This window comes from Xiphophorus hellerii, chromosome 5, assembly GCF_003331165.1.
Source record: "Xiphophorus hellerii strain 12219 chromosome 5, Xiphophorus_hellerii-4.1, whole genome shotgun sequence".
NCBI classification, from domain to species: Eukaryota; Metazoa; Chordata; class Actinopteri; order Cyprinodontiformes; family Poeciliidae; genus Xiphophorus; species Xiphophorus hellerii.
In genome coordinates, this window is record NC_045676.1 from 157969 (window position 1) to 175448 (window position 17480).

At 50.0% G+C, this 17480-nt stretch overlaps 2 protein-coding genes and 1 long non-coding RNA gene across 6 annotated transcripts in view; 1 reads left to right on the top strand and 2 right to left on the bottom strand.

Annotated features, from left to right (window-relative positions):
• alg13 (ALG13 UDP-N-acetylglucosaminyltransferase subunit) lies at positions 1 to 7250 on the bottom strand. The gene is made up of 22 exons (XM_032563161.1): positions 6845 to 7250; positions 6647 to 6730; positions 6256 to 6428; positions 6115 to 6187; positions 5959 to 6040; positions 5723 to 5888; positions 5608 to 5647; positions 5059 to 5176; positions 4366 to 4430; positions 4134 to 4234; positions 3948 to 4033; positions 3610 to 3877; positions 3381 to 3485; positions 3164 to 3311; positions 2603 to 2768; positions 2496 to 2531; positions 2373 to 2428; positions 1874 to 1942; positions 578 to 722; positions 391 to 510; positions 281 to 321; positions 1 to 210 (listed from the first exon to the last, which is right to left on the bottom strand). Exons 1-22 carry the CDS (start codon positions 6962 to 6964, stop codon positions 16 to 18), a joined length of 2457 nt encoding a protein of 818 aa, XP_032419052.1. The 5' UTR covers positions 6965 to 7250; the 3' UTR covers positions 1 to 15.
• aars2 (alanyl-tRNA synthetase 2, mitochondrial (putative)) overlaps positions 5098 to 17480 on the top strand; it is a 24460-nt gene continuing 12077 nt past the window's right edge. The window contains exons 1-13 of one of the 4 annotated variants that reach the window (XM_032563143.1): positions 10145 to 10652; positions 14712 to 14900; positions 14978 to 15123; positions 15196 to 15387; positions 15466 to 15610; positions 15706 to 15851; positions 15916 to 16024; positions 16098 to 16136; positions 16212 to 16320; positions 16395 to 16522; positions 16667 to 16805; positions 16876 to 17045; positions 17112 to 17225. In XM_032563143.1, coding sequence (XP_032419034.1) covers positions 10452 to 10652; positions 14712 to 14900; positions 14978 to 15123; positions 15196 to 15387; positions 15466 to 15610; positions 15706 to 15851; positions 15916 to 16024; positions 16098 to 16136; positions 16212 to 16320; positions 16395 to 16522; positions 16667 to 16805; positions 16876 to 17045; positions 17112 to 17225 — 1827 coding nt within the window. In that variant the 5' untranslated portion in view covers positions 10145 to 10451. Of the gene's footprint in view, positions 5208 to 10142; positions 10653 to 14711; positions 14901 to 14977; positions 15124 to 15195; positions 15388 to 15465; positions 15611 to 15705; positions 15852 to 15915; positions 16025 to 16097; positions 16137 to 16211; positions 16321 to 16394; positions 16523 to 16666; positions 16806 to 16875; positions 17226 to 17480 lie in introns of those variants that run through there. The other 3 variants (XM_032563144.1, XM_032563142.1, XM_032563141.1) reach the window with 3 other exon arrangements.
• On the bottom strand, positions 13559 to 14529 carry LOC116720139 (uncharacterized). Its single transcript, XR_004339326.1, has 2 exons — positions 14383 to 14529; positions 13559 to 14340 (listed from the first exon to the last, which is right to left on the bottom strand). It is a non-coding gene; the product is annotated as an uncharacterized LOC116720139 (long non-coding RNA).

The window sequence follows — 17480 nt, forward strand, 5'->3', positions numbered from 1 at the left end:
AAACCAACTCTGGTGTCAGACGGTTGAGCTCCGGCCCAAACGACCCGGTTCTAGAGAGGATGTTCTGTCGATCAACTCTGGACCCGACTCACCGTGGGGGGGGGGCTCCTGGCCCGGGTAGGGGGGGTAGTGCTGGTAGGGGTAGGCCAGCTCCGGCAAGGTGGGGGGGGGGTAGGCCTGCTGCTGCGGCCAGCAGCTCTGGTGGAACCACTGGGAGGCGGGGGGCAGAGGGTTAATGTGGCAACAAGCCAGTTGCCCCCAGTTACCCCCAGTTACCCACCTGCACTCCCAGGTTGTAGTAGTACTGGACAACCCTGCAGTCTGAACACAAACATCATCAGATCTAGAGCCGACCCCAGGGGGGCCAGACAGAACCATGTGACCTCTGACCTCTGGGTAAGTCGCTGCCGCTTGGGTCGTAGGAGTAAGAGGGCGGAGCCAGTACAGTGCACAGGGGCTCGCCTGACTCGCTGACCAACCAGGGAGCGGCAGCGGATATCATCATGGAAACTGAGGAGAGAAAATCAATCAGATCTCCCGGCTGACCGGCGGCCCCGCCCACAGACGGCAGGCGTACCTGGGCGAGTCTGAGCGTGTGCGGCCGGCAGCAGGTGAGGGGCGGCCGGCAGCAGGTGAGGGGCGGCCGGGACCCGGGACGGCGAGGGAGGCGAGGAAGAGGAGGAGGAAGGGGAGGAGCAGATGACAGGCAGCGGCTTCACCACCTGGAACAAACACATCTGAGGCAGTTCAGCCACCTGCGCCCTCTAGAGGTGAACGTCAGGGAGTTCAGGTTACGAGCTCCGAGTCGAAACGTCGGCACCAAAATGGCTGACAGGTCGCATTTAAAAGGACAGTAAAGATATTTCTGCTTCCCAAACTCATCGCTGGAGACATCGGAGCAAAACGCCATACGATCACAAGTTCAGACAAAAACTATTTCAATGAAAACTGATTTTTTGCAACAGACGGCTAACTGAAAAAAATAAAATAAAATAAAATGTTCAAATACTCAATTTAACAGTCTGTGGTTTGACTAGCTTCATATTTTATGTGGCTGAAAGTTAGTTTGCTGTAAAGTGGAGCTGATGTGCCGACAAAGATCAAATTAAATATAAAATTTATTTTTAAAAAGCCTGATGCTACATTTAAAAAATATAAAACTAAAGTAACTTTAAGAGAAACTATGAATGTTCTGATTTTATGAACCAAAAATGTAACAATAAATTCAGTTTTCTCCTCTAGTCTGAGAAGAAAACATTTGTTTAAAAATCATGATAATAAACCCAAACAGCTTTTTATTCCACATTACTATAAAGACGGAAAAAACAACAAAACATTTCCATAAATCCTCCCTTTAACCCAAAAGGGGCGGGGCTAAAGTAGGAAGTGGAGAATTTGGTAAGCACTACGACCTGGAACCCTCCTACATGAACGAAGTGACCTCATTTGGTGAACGTCTGAAGCTGCATCACTCCCACCAGCCATCTGTCTAGTCAAAGTCCAGTTCTGTTGGTGAGGTGTGAACGCTAATTGACCTCTGGTCCTCCAAACCTCAGTCTGGGTTCAGTTTGAATGTGAACACCAAGCAGACCAGAGAGGGCATTCTGGGTAAATACAACAAAAGCTAACATGCTAGCCTAGCGTTAGCAGCAGAAATGTCTCCTGGTCTTTAGCCAAAGACTAAAAGAGAAATCCTCCAACCGCTGAAATCTGACGCCTCCATCTTGTTTCCATTTGGTGAAGAAGGAAGTTGCTCTCAGTGTCCTCAGAAGTTTGTGTGTCGATTCTTGGTGCAGCGCCCCCACAGGCCAGTAGGGGAACAGGCTGCTCAGAGGGTTTAGGGTTAGCAGGAGGCAGAAGCAGGTGTGCTTACCTGAGGAGTGTAGCTGTAGGATATGTCTGATCTGCTTGGAGAGTTGGTGGGACCCCTTTCCTGTACGTCCTTTCACAATAAGACAAAATCAAATATATTTATTTATGAAGCATATTTCCAACATGCAGCAGCAAAAAAGCTTTGCAAAGAAAAACAACCAAAAAATTCAAAGACAAGATCAAAGAATCAAAGATCAGACAGAATAAACAGCCAGAAAGACTGGAAACCTGACAGCCAGCCACAAAGGTCAAAGGTCATAAAATGAAACGTCTGGGTGCTGCAGAGTTGGTGAACTGATGGCCATAATGGAGGAAACTCTTAGGTGTTTGTGGGCGTGTCTGTAGTGATTCATGCTGAATGTTGAAGGGCTAGCGTTAGCCCCGCCCATCTAACTGGAAGAAACAGGAAGTAGGCAGGGCAGCTGCAGTTTGATTGGACCAATCAGGAGAGAGGAGCTGCAGCCAATCGGGTTAGCAGTGCCAGGTGTGAGCGTCGTTACCTGAGTGGCGGCGGGCTCATCGGCTGGGTAGACACCTGGCATCTGGTAGCTTTGATCTACAACACAACACGATGTCACTTCCTGTCCCAGCAGGAAACATGGCAGCAATGTCCCGATCCTCACCCGGGGCGCCGAACACGTACTCCTCCGTGTACTCGACTGAAACCGATCACATGGTCGTCACACGGCACGTTCACCCAGGCTTTTATTCTGAAAGGTCAGCCACTCACCCTGGTCCTCCACGGTGCTGGCGTCCGCCTGGTCATCCTCCGAGGAGCAGGGAGGCGTGGCGTCGGGCGGGGAGGCCGGCGGGCGGCTTGCCGCGGCCCGCTGCACCCGGTAGGAGGAGCCTGAGGGCGGTGAGGGGGCCCCGATGGGCGGAGCCACAGCAGGGCCCTGTGTGGGAGCACCATCAGCAGGATTAACCAATCAGGAGCCAGTAATGGACTCAACCTCAGCGCTAATGGCGGCGGCTAGCTCTACTAGTAAATAAGGTTGGGGCTGGTAAAAGTTGCTCTAAAGTTCTGAAGAACTTTTGGAAAGTATTCTACAGTACAAATATTTCCCGATACTCCAACGTACGATATCGGTACGTTGCCCCGACGATAACATGTAGCAGTTCTGCTACGAAGCGTCGACACCTGGAAAAACCTCAGCCTGAAGGAAATTAAATGACAAACTCATCATTTAAACACGACCGATGGGATCCCCGATGGGATCCCTCCCGTTCATGATGTTCAATACTGCGGCTGTGATCTGGAAGCAACCCGGTTCTGGTTCTGGTTCCTCACCTGCAGGGGGGGGAAGACGGCGTCGCCGGCGTCCTCCAGCTGGTAGAAGGTCATGGGCGGGTCGAGGTCGGCCGCTTCCTCCACCGCCTCAGCGGGAAACCCGAACTGACATTCCTTACTGACGGCCAGCAGGTGGCGCCGACTGCGGCTGGCGACACAAAGACATGAAGGAGAAGGCTCTGAAAGACCCGTTCTGGTTCTGGTCGTGTGGGCTTACCGGGACCGGAAGGCGTAGTTCTCGTAGTCATGGTAATATCTTCTGCCTGGGTGGTAATAGGTCAGCTGTGGACCAATCAGCTGACGGTTCAGGAACCGAGCAGGACTTCAGAGCAGAACCAGAACCCCGAGGTTGGGTCGGAGAGAAGAACAGAAACCAGCCAATCAGAGACATGAAGCAGCTGGGGCGGGGAGGCAACAGACGGCGGACATGTTGGATGACGTTCTACCTTGACACGCCGTAGCGTGGGGCTCTCGCTGCAGGGGAGTGGTGGTGTGGGGAGGCGTAGGGGTCGTAGGTCATGGCCCCTGGTGACGGGGGGAGAGGTGGGCGAGGGTGACCCGCGGGTTGGAAGCGGGGAGGGAGAGGTGAAAGGGCGGGGCCTCCATAGGAGACGGGCGGTGGCAGCAGTAGCTCCGCCCCCTTTGCCCCACTGCTACCGCGGGACTTCCTGAAGTAACGATGGCGGTGATGGCGTTGACCTCGAGACTCTGGGTCTGCTGAGAGAACAGAGGGGTCACAGTGTACCCCAACAGAACCAGAATCCAAACAGAATCAGAACCTCACCCGGATCTCCTTTCCTGGGCGGCGCCGCCACGTTCCAGGCAGGCACTGGGTTGACTGGTTTCAGATCGGTCAGTGGAACCAGGTGTCTGCATCACATCAGCAGGAACTTCAATCTGCTGCCAACAGCCAGATCCAGAACCAGGTACTAACAGGGTTCTGGTTCAGACCTGGTACTGAAAGGCTTACTTCTCTCCCAGCTCCTCGATGAACACGGTGACGGCCGTCGAGTGGGTTCCCACTTCCTGGATGAAGGCGTTGTAGAATTTCCCTTTGGGCTCCAGGCGGACCTGAAACCAGGAGACCGAGGCTGATCCTGGTTCTGGAGCCTCCAGAACCAGAACCGGTCCAGGTTCCCGATCTGGCCCTCGACCAGCTGCAGAAGGTCTGGAGAACAGCCAATCAGGAAGTGAGTCGTTACCTGGCACTTGTCTCCCAGGAAGTACTGTCGCCCCGCGAACACCATGTAGTCCGTCTTCTGCATCTCTGTCACAGTAATCAGATTACTACAAACAACCTGACTTCATCCAGGTGTGTCTCACCTGTGATCAGCTGACCGGTTTACCTGGGACCAACAGTTCAACACAGAGCAAAGTAGGGCTGGGCGATGTTTCGAGTATACTCGATGTATCGCGATATTTTCAATGTACGATAGTTAAAATCACTATATCGCAACCATCTAGTATAAATTATCGTTCAAATAATAAATTTTTGCCATCAAATTTACTGAGCGTATGGTTTATCCGACACCCTATGAATGCATCACTAGTCCCTCCCCCTCCCAACCAGAACATTTTCTGCCAATCAGCTGCGCAAAAAAACAAACATGAGGCGAGTGATGAATGGAGACGAATCAGATGAACCGTCTAGTTCTGAAGAGAAACAGCAGGATCAATAATCTGGCAGTGGTTCAGATTTTATATGAATGATGTCCAACAAAATGAGGTAATTTACGAAACCTGTTATCAAACTATTGCCACAAAAGGTTGAACCACAGACCATGAGTCCTGGGTTCCATCCCCAAACCGTCAACCAATCAGAGCTCTACTGATCTGATTGGTTGATTTCTCTGTTGGTCTGAACAACTGCTTGGCCGGGTGACTTCCTGCGTTACCTTTGCAGGTGTCCTGCCACACGTCAAACTCCAGGTTCCTGTAGATGTCACCGTCCAGAGACTTCAGGACCTTGTAGGGCAAACAGAGTCTGGAGGTGGGCGGAGCCTCAGCAGGCGGCTAAATGACAGCAGACACGACATCACCACAGGTATAGCAAGGCCGCCATTTCACTGTCTGACCTTCCCGATGCGTCCGAGTGAGCCGGACGCTACGCTTCGGTCAGACTGCCAGAAAAAAAAGAACACCTGACAGTCAGCAGGGGGCGCTACATTGCAGGGCTGAGGGGGGCTTCTCCAGGTCCGGTCCTCCAGAACCGGTCCGATGGAATCGCCTCATTGGCGCGTTCCCGGTTCAGCAGAAACCGGGCCGGACCTGCTGATCCGGTTCTGGAGACCAGACCTGCAGAAGCTGCCATCTTTATTTCTTCCTGCATTTAAACAGTGACATCATCACTCCTCCACCATCTTCTTCAGACTTCAGTGCCTTGTTTGTTGTCATGGAAACGTTGCTAGCTATATGTGGGCGGAGCCTGAGGCTGGCGGCCTCACCTTGGTCTCCTCTGCTGCTCCGCCCGCCTCCGCCTCGTCCCTGCAGGTGAAACCAACGCACGCTGACGTCATGTGACCGCAGACGTCCAATCAGGAAGCTGGAAGGTCGGCTCACCTGTGCAGCCGGTCCTCAGGTGCGTCGTAGCCCACGTCAACGTCGCTGCACACAGACAGGCTGTTTCTGTAGCGACGACCTCCAGCCCTGAAGGTCTCCATGGCCTGCCAGAGCTCCACCCCCTCCACGCCGAACACCTGAGTGTAGAGCAGCTCGTAGAGCAGAGCTGCACACAGAGACGCACCTGAGCAGGTAGACACACCCACAGCCCCCCGCCTGAGGCCACGCCTACTCACACTGGCACAGCGCTGCTGAGGCTGGGTAGCTCCGCCCATAGATAATGTCATAGTGACCGTTGATGGAGCAGCACAGGGTTACCTAGACAACAGGAGGTCAAGGTCACTGGCAGCCAATCAGAGGCCAATCTGAACACCTGACCTCAGTGACCCCACCTTGTCCTCAAAGTCGTTCTCTGAGATGACGGTGGCCGGTTTCCCGGGGTAACGGTAGATCAGGAAGCACCGCCTGCAGGTGGACTGGAAGTTACCTGCAGCCAGGTGACCATAAGACCTGCAGCAGTCATGTAACCTCACCTGTAGAGCTGAGACAGAGCCTTGATCTCCACCTGACCCACCGTCTCCTGGAAACACACACACACACTGAGCTGGTGGGATCCAGGTGAGCTCAGGTGAGACAGAAGCTCACAGGGACTCACCTTGGGATCCTCCAGACGCTCCAGGTACTTCTCAAAGGAACCCTCCACAAACTGCAGGGACAACAGACAGGTGACCTGTCAGGGGGCGGGGCTCCGGTTCTGTCAGAACCACTGATCCCAGCACTCTTTCAGCCCAAACATGTCCAGGTCAAAGGTCACCAAGGTTCTCCATTTCCAAAAGCAGAACACACCGACCTGGTTCTGGATAGTACAACTCCCCCCAAAGGTTTGCCCCAGTAGGAGCTTCGGTTCGGTTGGACCCAACTCACCGGCTCAAAGTTGCACCTGTTGGCCCGCATGAAGCTCGCGCAGTCCAGTCGGATCTTCTGATGGTAGTTCTGGGAGAAGTAGAGCTGCGGGACAGAACCGAACCGACTGGGTCAAATCGGAACCGTCACAGAAACACTCTTCCTGTTCCAAACCTATCATCTCCATTCGGTGACCTCTGACCCCCAGCACCGGCTTACCTGCTCGGACACGGCCCGGAACAGGCTGGACGCGTCCCGCGCGACCATCTTCCGGTACAGACCCAGACTGGACAGGTACTCATCCATGTTCACGAAGTACTTCTTCAGGCCTTTCTGCATCCCGCCGAACCGAACCGCCCTCCGCGTGAACGTAACAGTTCCTGACCTCAGTGACTTTCGCTAAAGCGGCCGCGCGCTCCTCCAGGTGTTTTCAATCAGGTTTAATGAGCGCCAGAGCGCGCGCTGTCTGCGAGGCGTTAACGGACCGAGAGGGGATCGGAAAGAACCGTTCCCTGGCTCGGAACCGCAGCACAGAATGAAGAGGTCTGTGAAAATCTGCCCCCCTGTGTCGGGAGCGCGCATTGCAGCCGGAGAGGCGGATCTGACCATTTTCACGGCGCTTCTGATCGATTTCTCGGTAAAAACAACTCAGTTAATCATGTCAAGCTTGTAACATTTAGTTTAATCTGCAGCTGTTGTTTACAAAATTGTAAAAATAATTAAATAAACGAGGTTTTTTTACGCTGTTTTGTGTTATTTTAAACGCCAAGAGAATCGGTCTTTTTCCAACTTTTGTCACTTCCGCCTGACAGAAATAAAAGTCAGTCACCAAAACACAGTTTTCCAACACGTAGTGTGTATTTATAATTTTTCATTGCTGATATAAGAGGATGGCTGAAAGCATGGCACAAAAATGAAGACTTCCTGAAAAGACGAGAGTGTAGACTTTCTGGTAAATCCCGTTCTAATGTAAAATATGGCAGATTACTGTAGTGAGGACATTTCTAGTTTACTACAGGCTATCACACATAACAATATTTGATAATTTGGCAACAGTTGCTCTTTATTCCCAAACGTTATGGGGGGAGGAGGAGAGAATGGATATTTCAGCTGCCTGAAATAATCTGTTCCCCTCCATAACATGGGAACAAATGAATTCAGCAACAATCTTTAACTCTGTTTATTCCTCTTATCATCAATAATAAATCCTGCAAGTTTGAAAACATTTGATCATTATTTGACAAAGTTATGAGGGGGGACCATTCTGGGAATCAACACCACCACAGACGTTAGTGGTAATAAATGTTTTTAAACTCTAAAAACAATCTATATCATACTTATCTCATAAACAAAAACCACATGTAAACTGTAAAATTCCCACTTTCCAGGTGATCTACCCACAAGAGAAAAAGTCTTTGTTCTTGAATCCACTGGGGGAATCAAAACAAGACATCCAGAAATGTTTGCAAATCACAAGGTATGGTTAAAAATTTAAGTTTAACTCAAGTAAGAAAATCAAATAAAGTTGTTATTAATATATCTGTAGGAGCCATTTATCCTTTTCTGTGTTTATCGCCACCAGGGGGCGAATTTCATTTTGAGTTCTGTGTGTCTGATGGGTATTTAAGGTCAATGGTGATTCTGTTCAGGTGTTGTTAGTGGGAAGAGGCAACAGTTTTCCACTGTGTTTGGTTTGGGTTTGATGTCGAATTTACGTGTAACTACATGGAAGTAGCAAACAATGGACATTGTTCTGTTCAATAAATGACCTTTTTATAAGTCAAACTAAAGATCGGCATGATGAATCTCTACTGAACGCACGTAAGAACAACGCCTTTCAAGCATAACAACCAGTAGCCTAAAATATAGGATTTTAGCCGCTACAATATCTATATTTACAGGGCATTTATGAGGAAGAAGGGGTGCAATGTCTCACGTTGGACATGTGACCCAGTCAAGCATCCAAAACAACAAGATAGTTCATCATGTGGTGGATTTTCACTGAAGGTTTCAGACATATTGTCACACAGTGTATGACTTTAGGATTTTGATATATATTTTGAGACATGTACAGTGAATTACTTTCTTTGTTACTTAAATTTAAAGACATTAAATGAAGCTGTTCATTTCAGTTTGCAGAGAAAATCCTATCAAAAGAGGTTGTGGATTTTCCTGTTTCCAGAGAGGCGTTGCACCCCTTCTTCCTCATAAATGCCCTGTAAATATAGATATATTAATAAGAACAACTTTATTTGATTTTCATACTTGAGTTAAACTTAAATTTTTAACCATACCTTGTGATTTGCAAACATTTCTGGATGTCTTGTTTTGATTCCCCCAGTGGATTCAAGAACAAAGACTTTTTCTCTTGTGGGTAAATCACCTAGAAAGTGGGAATTTTACAGTTTACATGTGGTTTTTGTTTATGCGATAAGTATGATATAGATTGTTTTTAGAGTTTAAAAACATTTATTACCACTAAAGTCTGTGGTGGTGTTGATTCCCAGAATGGTCCCCCCTCATAACTTTGGCAAATAAAGAGGAAATGCTACCAAACTTACATGATTTATTATTGATGATGAAAGGAATAAACAGAGTTAAAGATTGTTGGTGAATTAATTTGTTCCTGTGTTTTGGAGGGGGAACAGTTTATTTCAGGTGGCTAAATTATATGGTTCCCCCTCATAACTTTGTCAAATAATGATCAAATGTTTTCAAACTTGCAGGATTTATTGTTGATGATAAGAGGAATAAACACAGTTAAAGACTGTTGCTGAATTAATTTGTTCCCATGTTATGGAGGGGAACAGATTATTTCAGGCAGCTGAAATATCCATTCTCTCCTCCTCCCCCCATAACGTTTGGGAATAAAGAGCAACTGTTGCCAAATTATCAAATATTGTTATGTGTGATAGATAGCCTGTAGTATACTAGAAATGTCCTTAATACAGTAATCTGTCATATTTGACATTAGAAAGGGATTTACCAGAAAGTCCACACTCTCGTCTTTTCAGGAAGTCTTAAAAGACCTCGTTTATTTAATTATTTTTTACAATTTTGTAAACAACAGCTGCAGATTAAACTAAATGTTACAAGCTTGACATGTTGTTTTTACCGAGAAATCGATCAGAAGCGCCGTGAAAATGGTCAGATCCGCCTCTCCGGCTGCAATGCGCGCTCCCGACACAGGGGGGCAGATTTTCACAGGGGAACAGAATTTCGCACAAGACCTGATCTTTATGACGTCAGAGGAATCAACCATTGTTGCATAGAAAGTTACAAAATTCACAATATGTTCAGATTAATGACGTTAATTCTGAATTACTGAAGCTTCGCGTTTGGGTTCTAACCACGACCCAGAACCAAAAGACACTCGAGCTTCAAGAAGTTCTTGATGATTCAATTCAGGTTCTATCTATCTATCTATCTATCTATCTATCTATCTATCTATCTATCTATCTATCTATCTATCTATCTATCTGTCTATCTGTCTATCTGTCTGTCTGTCTGTCTGTCTCAGATGTCACGGGATAATTATTATTTATTTATAAGTTTATCACTATTATTTCTGATCACTCTCAACCTCTCGAGGACTGAGCGCCAAATCCTGACCTTGTAAATTCTAGCAGAACCGAGCCGAACCTCAGTTTGTTTTAGCTGCAGTAGCTCCACCCTGACAGCAGGCGCCGCAGCAGCGCTGACTGTTCAAATTGTCTAAGGTAGAAGTAGAACTGCGTCGCAGTGCGCATGCGCCGGGAAGCCTCCTGTAGTCCTTGAGGCTGTGCGTGGTTCTGGTTCGACCTGGTTCGGTGTCGCTGTGATCCAGATGATGCGGCTGCTGCTCCGGAGGCTGCGGCGGCTCTCCCCCGCCTCGGGACGCTCCTTCAGCGGCCTGCCCGCCGCGCAGGTCCGTCGAACCTTTCTGGACTTTTTCCGGGATCAACACCAACATCTGCTGGTTCCGTCCGCTCCGGTTCGGCCCAGAGGAGATCCCAGCCTGCTGTTCGTGAACGCTGGAATGAACCAGGTCAGCCTGGTTCTGCGTGTTTTGGTCCGGTTCGGTCCAGTCAGGATGAACGAGATGTATGTTCTGGTTCTGACACAGTTCTGCACGGAACTGTCCTGTAGCTGGGTCAGAGACATCAGAACCAAATATAAGAAATGATACCAGAAAATAACCTTATCGGTTCCGATCGGCCAGTTTGGTTCAGCTCAGGAGAAGACTGAAACAGGATAGATGGTTCTGGTTCTGGTCCAGTTCAGCAGGGATTCATCCAGAATCTGCAGGGAATCCGGCCCAAAGAACCAGAACCGGCTGATATTTTGGCACAGCAAATTATGAGCTGCTGATTTTTACAGGCCCCGTTTTTATTTGGTCTTATGAATTCATGACGTCACAACACAGGATAAAACAGCAGGAAGTGGAAGCAGGTTGATGAATGTGAACTTAAGAGTTAGATTTGAGTAAAGTGGGTTTTTATGAATATTTCCTGCTGTGTTGTGAAATAATGAAGCATAAGATCAGATAATCCACTGACCGGTGAGGAAGGTCACCAGGGTCACCAAACGTCCCTTGGCAGAAAATGCATGTCCTGCAATTTGAAGATTTTGGATAGTAATGTGTCATATAAAATGTTCTAGACCAGGGGTCCCCAAACTTTTTCCCTTCTCTGATGGGAAAACGTTCCCATCAGAACGTTTTCCCATCAGGGGTCAGTTTGTAACAGAAAAAGTGTGACGATTGCAAGAGTGCCTAAACGTAAAAATGTATTGTTTTCCAGAAAGCACAATCAAATAACCCTTTCTGGATTCTTCACAGAACAAAGTCAGGAAATAAATAACACTATTTATGAAATAAATAATAACCAAATAACCCTCTCTGTGCACAGTCTTAACAGGTCCAAGTTCAGCTTAGTTGTCAGAGCAGAATCTCTTACTTCAATGGTCCACATGAGCAGGTTCTCAAAGTTCTTGTGTTCCTTTCTGATAACCTTTTTGCAGGTTCCAGTAGCTTGTAGACGTCGCTGTTTGCAGCTCATCAACTTCCCTGTGAAACCCACAAAGCAAGCAGGCTGAGAAACTGAACATAACCTCCACAGCACAACCAGTACCACTACCAGTATGGCTGTGGAGATGGATTTTATCCCAGTAGATTTTATTATGATTATATTTTTATACTCAGAATGACTCATTCAAATCAGAAAAGTGATTTTACCTTTGTACGTTCATCAGTGTGAACTGTGGGCCTGAATCTAGCTGGTGAGAAGTTGAATGTCGGTTTTCCATTCTAGTCACTGCCAGTCTCCAACATGTTCATCTGTCAATCTTGATCTCATTGAAGTTTTCAGCAGTTTCATACGGGAAAAGGTTTGCTCGCAGATATACGTGCTGCCAAAAAGTGTGGACATCTTCATTGCGTGTTTTCTGATGTTGGGGTTCGTGTCGTTTGGGAGGAAGCCATAGAAGTCAATGAGACTGTTGGGCTTGAACGCATCTTTCAGAACATCACAGTTCTGTAACTCGGCCAACTCAAACTGATGAGAAGGCTGGGCTTCATTGATGTCGGCAACAAAGGGCTTCTGGAAAAGACGGATTTCTTTTGCATAAACATGTAGTTCAAGAAATCGCACACCGAACTCCGCCTTTAGCATTTCCAGTGCTTCCACACACTTTTCAGCTGGAAAAGGGACCGCTGGGTTCTCTGCAGAGAGATTTTGTGTAGCAGGGAGATGGATAAAACTGTGTTTTTCACTTGTCCCAGAAGCAGCTCTAGTTTCACCTCAAATGCTTTGATGTGGGAATACATTTCACAAATGAGTTTCCCCTGGCCTTGTAGCTGCAAGTTAAAGCTGTTCAGCATTTCTGTCATGTCTGTTAAAAATGCGAGATGCCATTTCCATTCTGGGTCTTTCAGCTCTGGCACAGTTTTGTTTTGTGAATGAAGAAATGCGTTAATTTCAGGTAGCAGCTCGTAAAAACGCTTCAGAACTCTGCCCCGGCTCAACCATCGGACCTCTGTGTAGCACAGCACATCCCCGTGCGCAGATTCCAGTTCAGACAGGAATTCTTGGAACTGCCTGTGTTTAAGACCCTTTGCTCTGATGAAGTTTATGCATGACACCACAACCTTCATGACAGAATTCCACGTCAACACTTTGCAGCACAGTGCTTGCTGGTGAATTAGGCAGTGGACTTGTAGCGGTGCGGTGAGACCTCGTTCTTCAATCTCCCGGTTCATGCGTCCTATTAGACCCCGAGACATGCCCACCATACTAGGGGCCCTGTCAGTTGTGATGCTGGCCAGCTTTGACCAGTCCAGGTCCAACTCTTCCATGGTTTGGTACACTTTGCCGAAAATGTCCTCCCCCGTCGTAGTCCCTTTGAGACTTTGGAGGGCTGCCAGCTCCTCGCACATCTCAAAGTTTGCAGTAACTCCATGAATAAAAATGAGCAGCTGCGCGGTGTCCTGCACGTCCGTGCTCTCATCCAGTGCTAATGAAAAAAGTTAAAATTCTTTCGTCTTCTGCTGCAGCTGGGTATATACATTACCCCCGATTTCTTCAATGCGTTTGGTGATTGTACTGGCTGATAGACTCACGGCATTAAAGACGTCTTTCTTCTCGGGACACACCTCCTCCGCTACAGCTCTCATGCATTTCTTGACAAACTCTCCATCAAGCAGCGGCTTGCTATCAGTTGAGCAACCCGAAAGCTGGCCCGAACAGATGACTGGTTCAGCTGAACTTGGCGTACAAATGTATTCTGCTGAGCTAACAATCCACTTTTTAGCTTTGAGAGTTTGTCTGCTCGCATTTGGCCTTGCAAGCCATCATACTTGTCTTTATGACGGGATTCATAGTGTCTCCGCAGATTGTATTCTTTGAATACCGCCACCGTCTCTTGACAGATGAGACAGGCAGCCTTTTCTTTGCATTGAACAAAAAAAAAATGTTTTTCCACTGCAAGTTAAATGCCCTGCATTCTGAATCAATTTTTCTCTTACCTAATCTTTTTGCCATTATTCCGTTCTCTCTTTGAGAGGGGCGGGGTTACGATTTTTTGCTGCGGGTTGCCAGATAGGGGCACAGACCCCAGAAGGGTGGAACAGAATGTCACATTATATACGTGTATGAAATAGTTACTAACTAATAGTTAATAATGAAAAAAGTTCATAACTAAGGAACATTTTATTGCAAAAGTCCAACTTTATTATCAAATACAAATATATTTTGTAGAAGTAAGCATAGCATATATGAAAATACCCTCTGGTATTGTTCAGGGGCCGGACCAAATGTGGAGGCGGGCCGGATGCGGCCCGCGGGCCGTAGTTTGGGGACCACTGGACTAGACAGTTAAAGATTATATAAAATGTTCTACATAACGGGATTCTGCTTTGTAATGCTTTAAGCTATTATTGTGTTAAAAGAAAAATCGGGGAAATTCAAACCGTCTGCGGAGAACATTTTCATCAGACACTGAAAAACGTTTGACTCATGTGTCTCAATAAAGCTATAAAAACCGGATTTATTTCAATTAATCCGCGAAATAAAACCCACCGTTTTATTGCTTACATGGTTAAGAAACGTGATCATGTTACGAATAAAAGTTTTAAAAGTTTCCTCTTCGGTCAGATTTCAGTCCGTTTTCTCATCAATATGGAGAGTTTAGAGCGATGCGCGCTCCCGCGACAGGGCGCGCGTTTCTCAGCATAACACCTGTTAGCTAGCTGAGTGAAGCTGACACCCCACGTGCGCGACAGCTCAAGACATTACGGTTCCCCCCATTTACGGGTTGTTTTCACAATAAAAGCGCACATCCGGTTCATGTTTGATCTACGGCAAGTAGATTATTTAAAAGAAATAATGTGTCGGTAATAATTGGGGGAAATCTACTTGCAGTACATGAAACATGAACGGAATTTGATCCTTTACTCTGAAAGGAGCTGGTAAATTAGGGAGCCGTAACGTCTTGTGCCGTGGCGCACGTGAGAATCGAGTTTGGGCTTTACTGTCATTTTCAAAGAGGCGGCTAGCTTTACCGCATTCTGGTTCTGCTCCAGTCCTAACCGGTTCTGGTTCTGACTCAGTTCAAGCCGGTGCTGCTGGGCACGGTGGACCCCCGCAGCCAGATGGCGCTGTGGCGCCGCGTGGCCAACAGCCAGCGCTGCGTGCGGGCCGGAGGGAAGCACAACGACCTGGAGGACGTGGGGCGCGACGGGACGCACCACACCTTCTTCGAGATGCTGGGCAGCTGGTCCTTCGGGGACTACTTCAAGGTGGGCGGGGCTTCCGCTGCAGGGGCGGGGCTTCCGCTGCAAAGTGGGCGGGGCTTCAGCGTGTCTGTGTGTGACAGGAAGAGGCGTGCCGCATGGCGTGGAGCCTCCTCACCGAGCATTATGGGATACCGGCAGACAGACTGTACGTGTCGTACTTTGGAGGAGACGCCGGCTCCGGTCTGTCGGCGGACCGGGAGACCCGGGACATCTGGCTGGACCTGGGGTAGGTCCGAGCGGGACTGCGGCCGGTTCTGGGCCACGTGACCCGGTTCTGACCTGGTTCTGTGCTTCGCAGGGTTCCTGTGTCGCGTGTGCTGCCGTTTGGTCTGAAGGATAACTTCTGGGAGATGGGGAACACGGGCCCCTGCGGCCCCTGCACCGAGATCCACTACGACCACGTGGGCGGCCGGCACGCGGCGGCGCTGGTCAACGCAGGCGGATCCGAGCTGGTGGAGATCTGGAACCTGGTCTTCATCCAGTACAACAGGTCTGGCTTCGCACCACACTACCTCAGACCAGTTTAAACCAGCTCAGAGCCGTGTAAACTGGTCCCAGTCTGCCTCAGGGAGGCGGACCAGAGCCTGCGGCTGCTGCCCCAGTTCAGCGTGGATACTGGGATGGGACTGGAGCGACTGGTCGGCGTTCTGCAGGGGAAGCGCTCCAACTACGACACGGATCTGTTCACGCCGCTGCTGGACGCCATCCACCAGGCGAGTCGGTCGAAGGGCGGCCTGTCGCCATGGCGACCAGCCTGTCGTCATGGCGACAGGCCTGTCGTCATGGCAACTTGTCTTTGCATCCGCAGCGGTCGAAGGCGGCTCCTTACGGCGGCAGGATGGGCGCGGCGCCAGACGCCCAGGTGGACCGGGCCTACCGGGTCGTGGCCGACCACGTCCGGACCCTGGCGGTCTGCATCGCCGACGGAGTGCATCCTGGGATGTCTGGCGCCGAGTGAGTGTGCGGCCCATCGGCTGGCGGCGCCGTGATGTCACGCTGACCCGTTTGTTCGGTCCAGGTTGGTGCTGAGGAGGATCCTGAGGCGGGCGGTCAGGTTCTGTGCCGAGGTTCTGCAGGCTCCGCCGGGTTCGCTGGCCAGCCTGGTGCCCATCGTGGCTCAGACTCTGGTACAATACATTTCCCATCATCCCTCTGGCTGGCAACCGCGTGCTTTCATTGACCTTTGACCTCTGCCGGCAGGGCGACGCGTTTCCGGAGCTGTCCCGGGAGGCGGACCGGGTGAGTGTTGGTCCACAGGAGCAGCACATGAATGATGTCACAGGAAGTGGTCACCAGCGGTGGCGTCTCTTTCAGATCGCTGACATTATCGATGAGAACGAGGGTCACTTCCTGTCGTCCCTGCAGCGTGGCAGCCGGCTGATCCAGAGGACCTGCCTCCGGACGGACGGCGGCCCCTTCCCCGGTCCGCCGCGCCACGCATGGTGATCTGCAGGCGTGGGTGTGCAGGTGAGCTAACTTCCTGCTGCTCGTCCGCAGCGGCGGCGGCGTGGTCGCTACACCGGGACCTGGGCTTCCCTCTGGACCTGGTGGACCTGATGTTGGAGGAGCGCGGCGTCCAGGTGGACCGCCAGGAGCTGGACCGCCTCGTGTCCCATGACCAGAAGGTGAGGGACTCCCATGATGCACCTGCTGTCAGAGGTCAGACTGACGCTTCCAGCATCATGGCGGTTGTTTGGCTTCCTGTGAAAAGCTACATGGGAGGTTTTATTGTGAAGGAGCTGATGTCAGTGGTGATGTCACCTGTCCAGATGCGGGCGGAGCAGCAGGTGGACGCGCGGCCCCGCCTTCTGCCGGACGTCCTGAGCCTGGCGGCGCTGCGGCACGCCGGCGTTCCTCACACCGACGACGGCCCCAAGTACCGCTACCACCTGGAGAACGGCCGATATGGTAGGCGCCGCTCACACAGATAGGCAGCCTGTGATAGGCCGACGCCGTAACTCCTCCCGTCTCCTCCCAGTGTTCCCAGCATGCCGAGCGACGGTCCTGGCTCTGTACGACGGCCGGGCGCTGGTTCCGGAAGTCGGCCCGGGTCAGCGCTGTGGAGTGATTCTGGACCAGACCTGCTTCTACTCGGAGCAGGGCGGCCAGTCACACGACCGCGGCTACCTGATGAGCGGCTGTCTGCGGGTGAGCCGAGCATCATGGGAAACGTCCGCCGAGTCTCCATGCGACTCCAGGTGTTCTGTCCCCCAGGAGGTTCTGTTCTCAGTGGAGGCGGTGAACCGGGCCGGAGGATACGTGGTCCACCAGGTGACGGTTCCGGACCACCTGAGAACTGGAGACCAGGTGGAGCTTCACCTGGATCAGGTACCAACAGAACCAGAACCAGAATGACTTTACTGTCACCGTACTGAAGTTCAGCCACAGGAAGCTCCGCCTCTCTGTTGGCCGTGAAGAGAGTTTGTGTGTGTGTGTGTGTGTGTGTGTGGCGGCCTTGGTCAATGTCAAATTTATTTATATAGCACTTTAAAAAAGTGCTGTACAAAAATGATAACAAAATAAATTGATGAAAAGAGAAGTAATATCCAGGTTTTCCTGCTCGGCCCGGCAGCCCGGCGCAGA

What these genes read in the sequence shown, in the direction of transcription:
- alg13 (XM_032563161.1), bottom strand. Translation starts at nt 6,964, where the DNA reads ATGCAGAAAGGCCTGAAGAAGTACTTCGTGAACATGGATGAGTACCTG. An exon ending in CTCAGCAGCGCTGTGCCAGT is followed by an intron (nt 5,889 to 5,958) that starts GTGAGTAGGCGT and finishes CTCTGTGTGCAG; the next exon opens with CTCTGCTCTACGAGCTGCTC. An exon ending in ATCGAGGAGCTGGGAGAGAA is followed by an intron (nt 4,034 to 4,133) that starts GTAAGCCTTTCA and finishes GATGTGATGCAG; the next exon opens with ACACCTGGTTCCACTGACCG.